We start from the raw sequence: 2804 nt of genomic DNA on the forward strand, positions 1-2804 counted from the left end.
TTTTTTTGCGATGAGGACATTTTAAATTTGTTTGTTTCATTTTTTTGTTTTACACACTACCTGCCTACAATATATTGGGGTATGGGTACCTACCAAAAAAGTAAAAATCGCTGAAGTAATCGTAAAATAAGTGTAGCGCATCTTTTCAAGCTTTCAGTTGGTATAAAAGGCTCTGCATGCGCTTGTGAAACATCAGTAAAGTCAACGCTTACAAAGTGACACTAACAGCCACAAGGATTATAGTAATTTTGCAGTTACACACTTTTTCGGAATTTAAAAATTTAACAATAATTTTACTTCAAAAATGAAATACGAAATCGTGTTGTTGTTCGTTGCTTGCTTCGCCACCGTCAGCTTGGCAGCGCCACGCCCAGATGAAACGGATGAGAAAGCAGAAACTCTGCGCCTGGAAACTGAAAACAATGGCGTTGATAAGTACTCCTTTGCGTAAGTATTGGTGAATGGTGGAGGTGTTGAATGCTAGAAAGTATTAGCAAAAAACTAAAAAAATTGTGTTACATTTCGTTTGCAGCTTCGACACCAGCAATGGCATTTCACGCACCGAGCAAGGTGAACTGAAGACCATTGATGATAATGCGGCTATCGTTGTGCAGGGCAGCACCTCTTGGACCTCGCCAGAAGGCAAGCGATTCGAAATCGTTTTCACCGCCGATGAGCTCGGCTATCATCCCTCAATTAAACTAGTCAGCTAAATATTGTTTAGTGTTACTTAGTGCTAAAAGCGAAACTGCCGCCAGTAATTGTGTTTAAATGTTTTTTTTAGTAAATATGTATATTCAAATTAAATAAATAATAAATTGCAAGCAAATTTTCAAATAACTAAGTTATCAGATTACTTTCGTGGTGATTGGGATGAACGAGGGAAAGCAAGTTCGTGTCTTAAGTCTTTTGAATTTTGAATTTTGCTGGGTTAGGTAGTATTTTCACCTGTAGCTGTATTTTGTTGGCGCCAAATACGCTCTCTAACTAAGTTCAAAAACTCTCCATAAAACGAATCTCTACAGCGTAGTTTAGGCCAGGGTGGTTGCTATATAAGAGATAGTCGGCTGGTTTCGCACCAAATTAGAAGGATAAATATCTACTCTGACAACAATCAATGCTTGTGGGTTTGCCTGTGGTATGGTCGAAACTAGTCGAAAAATTCCTGATATCTCTCTCTTTATCACCTCGAATTGCTTCTAAATCAAAATGATTTGGTTCCCAGAGTCAAGTAATATTGGAATTCCCCTAGCAAACTGTGAACGATTCTTGACAGATTAGTTTACAGTCGGCTTGGCAACCATTCGGCGAAAATTCTGATAGGCGAAATTGGGCGCCAGTTGAACGTGAGCGACCAAAGGCGCTTATTCAACAGGGCGCTAACTATTCAAAACTCATATAATAGGGCTTCATTTCGTTGCGGATACCCGTTGTTTCATCTGATTGTAGAGTTATAAGGTGGAAAATTTGCAGCACTGTACCTTTTTCGGGCAGAATTAATAACAACGAAGAAAATTTCTATGTGGCTCATAGCCTCTGCTCTTACCGAGTGGCCTATTATGATGTAATCTCACTTTTGGGTTGCCAAAAAATCTACGAAAAATATCCAAGGAAAATTCTACTTAACGTCCTGAAAGTATAAGTATAAAGTGATTTTCATGGAATCCTCCAGTCAGACACCTAAGCACATCTGACCAAAATTCAATGAACACCGATCCAGACATACCTTGGCCAGGCCACTCCTGCTGAAAATCCTATTATGCCACATGTTTGCCTATGGGCCAGTGCTTCGTGATGGTTGCTCCAATTCTGAATACATCTTGCCTTGATTTGCTAAACAGGTCCAAGGCCTTTGTTCTGTCGTAGTCGGGCCATACTTTTCTTCGTCAATTCATCCGTCGTTTCATTGCCTTCTAAGTTCCTAAGATTGGTAGTTGGGGTAATAATTGGACGCGGTCTTACGCGCATACATCGCAAGGGCGGGGATATCCCACCTAAGAGTTTTGTCAGAGCTGCATGGACAAGGGGAATTTGGAGTTTATCAGGCACAAACATATTTTATAGCGATTGCCCTTAGTGCGGCGTGGTTTCTCATTTTCTCTGGTACTTGGAAATTGATTCCCTACTCGACAACCTAATTTACTATAACCACACAAATTCGTAGGATATATTTTCTCGAGATTTTTAACCCGTAAAATTTGTTAAAAAATTCGTTAAATTTTGAATATAATAAAGTGCAATTTTAAGTTGGTAAGGTTCACCACTAATTTTTAGCATTTTTTTTGTTGACGGTGTTACGCATTTCAAAAAGGAACATAAAATAATACAACGAAATAAATTTAGTCTGAGCGCAGTTTTCTTCCCGCATTAATTTGCTGTTTAACACTAATTTTGTTGTTTGGTTTTTTGCACAAGAAATTTGCATAGTCACAAGATTTTTTCTGCCTGCTGCATACTCGAGCTATTAACCGAATAAAAGGTTTTCTTAAATGTTTAAAAATAATGCGATAAAACATACATTTTTATCTCAAATAGAAATAATTATGTTAATATAAACGCCTATTAATATTTGCTGTCTACGTCAGAGCCGCAATGAATATTCTTCTAACGTTAACCATAAGCAAATAACTAATAAATGACGCAAAAGGAAACAACACTAAATGCTAATGACGCCAATAAAGACCATTACTTATATTTATGCTAAGCTAAATAACATAAATTCACAAATTCATAATGCATTTATCGTTTACACATGCTTCATTCACACTCCATAAACATAAGTCCAAAATAAAACAAGTGTATTT

General features: G+C 37.4%; 1 protein-coding gene across 1 annotated transcript; it reads left to right on the forward strand.

Annotated features, from left to right (window-relative positions):
• Positions 1-242: 242 nt before the first annotated feature.
• Positions 243-752, forward strand: LOC118747407 (endocuticle structural glycoprotein ABD-5-like). The gene is made up of 2 exons (XM_036481454.1): positions 243-447; positions 533-752. The coding sequence occupies exons 1-2, from the start codon at positions 305-307 to the stop codon at positions 711-713; spliced, it is 324 nt and encodes a 107-aa protein (XP_036337347.1). The 5' UTR covers positions 243-304; the 3' UTR covers positions 714-752.
• Positions 753-2804: the final 2052 nt, after the last annotated feature.

The sequence above is a fragment of the Rhagoletis pomonella genome, unplaced genomic scaffold (genome assembly GCF_013731165.1).
Source record: "Rhagoletis pomonella isolate Grant_MI unplaced genomic scaffold, Rhpom_1.0 Rhpom_scaffold_00012, whole genome shotgun sequence".
Taxonomy (NCBI): Eukaryota; Metazoa; Arthropoda; class Insecta; order Diptera; family Tephritidae; genus Rhagoletis; species Rhagoletis pomonella.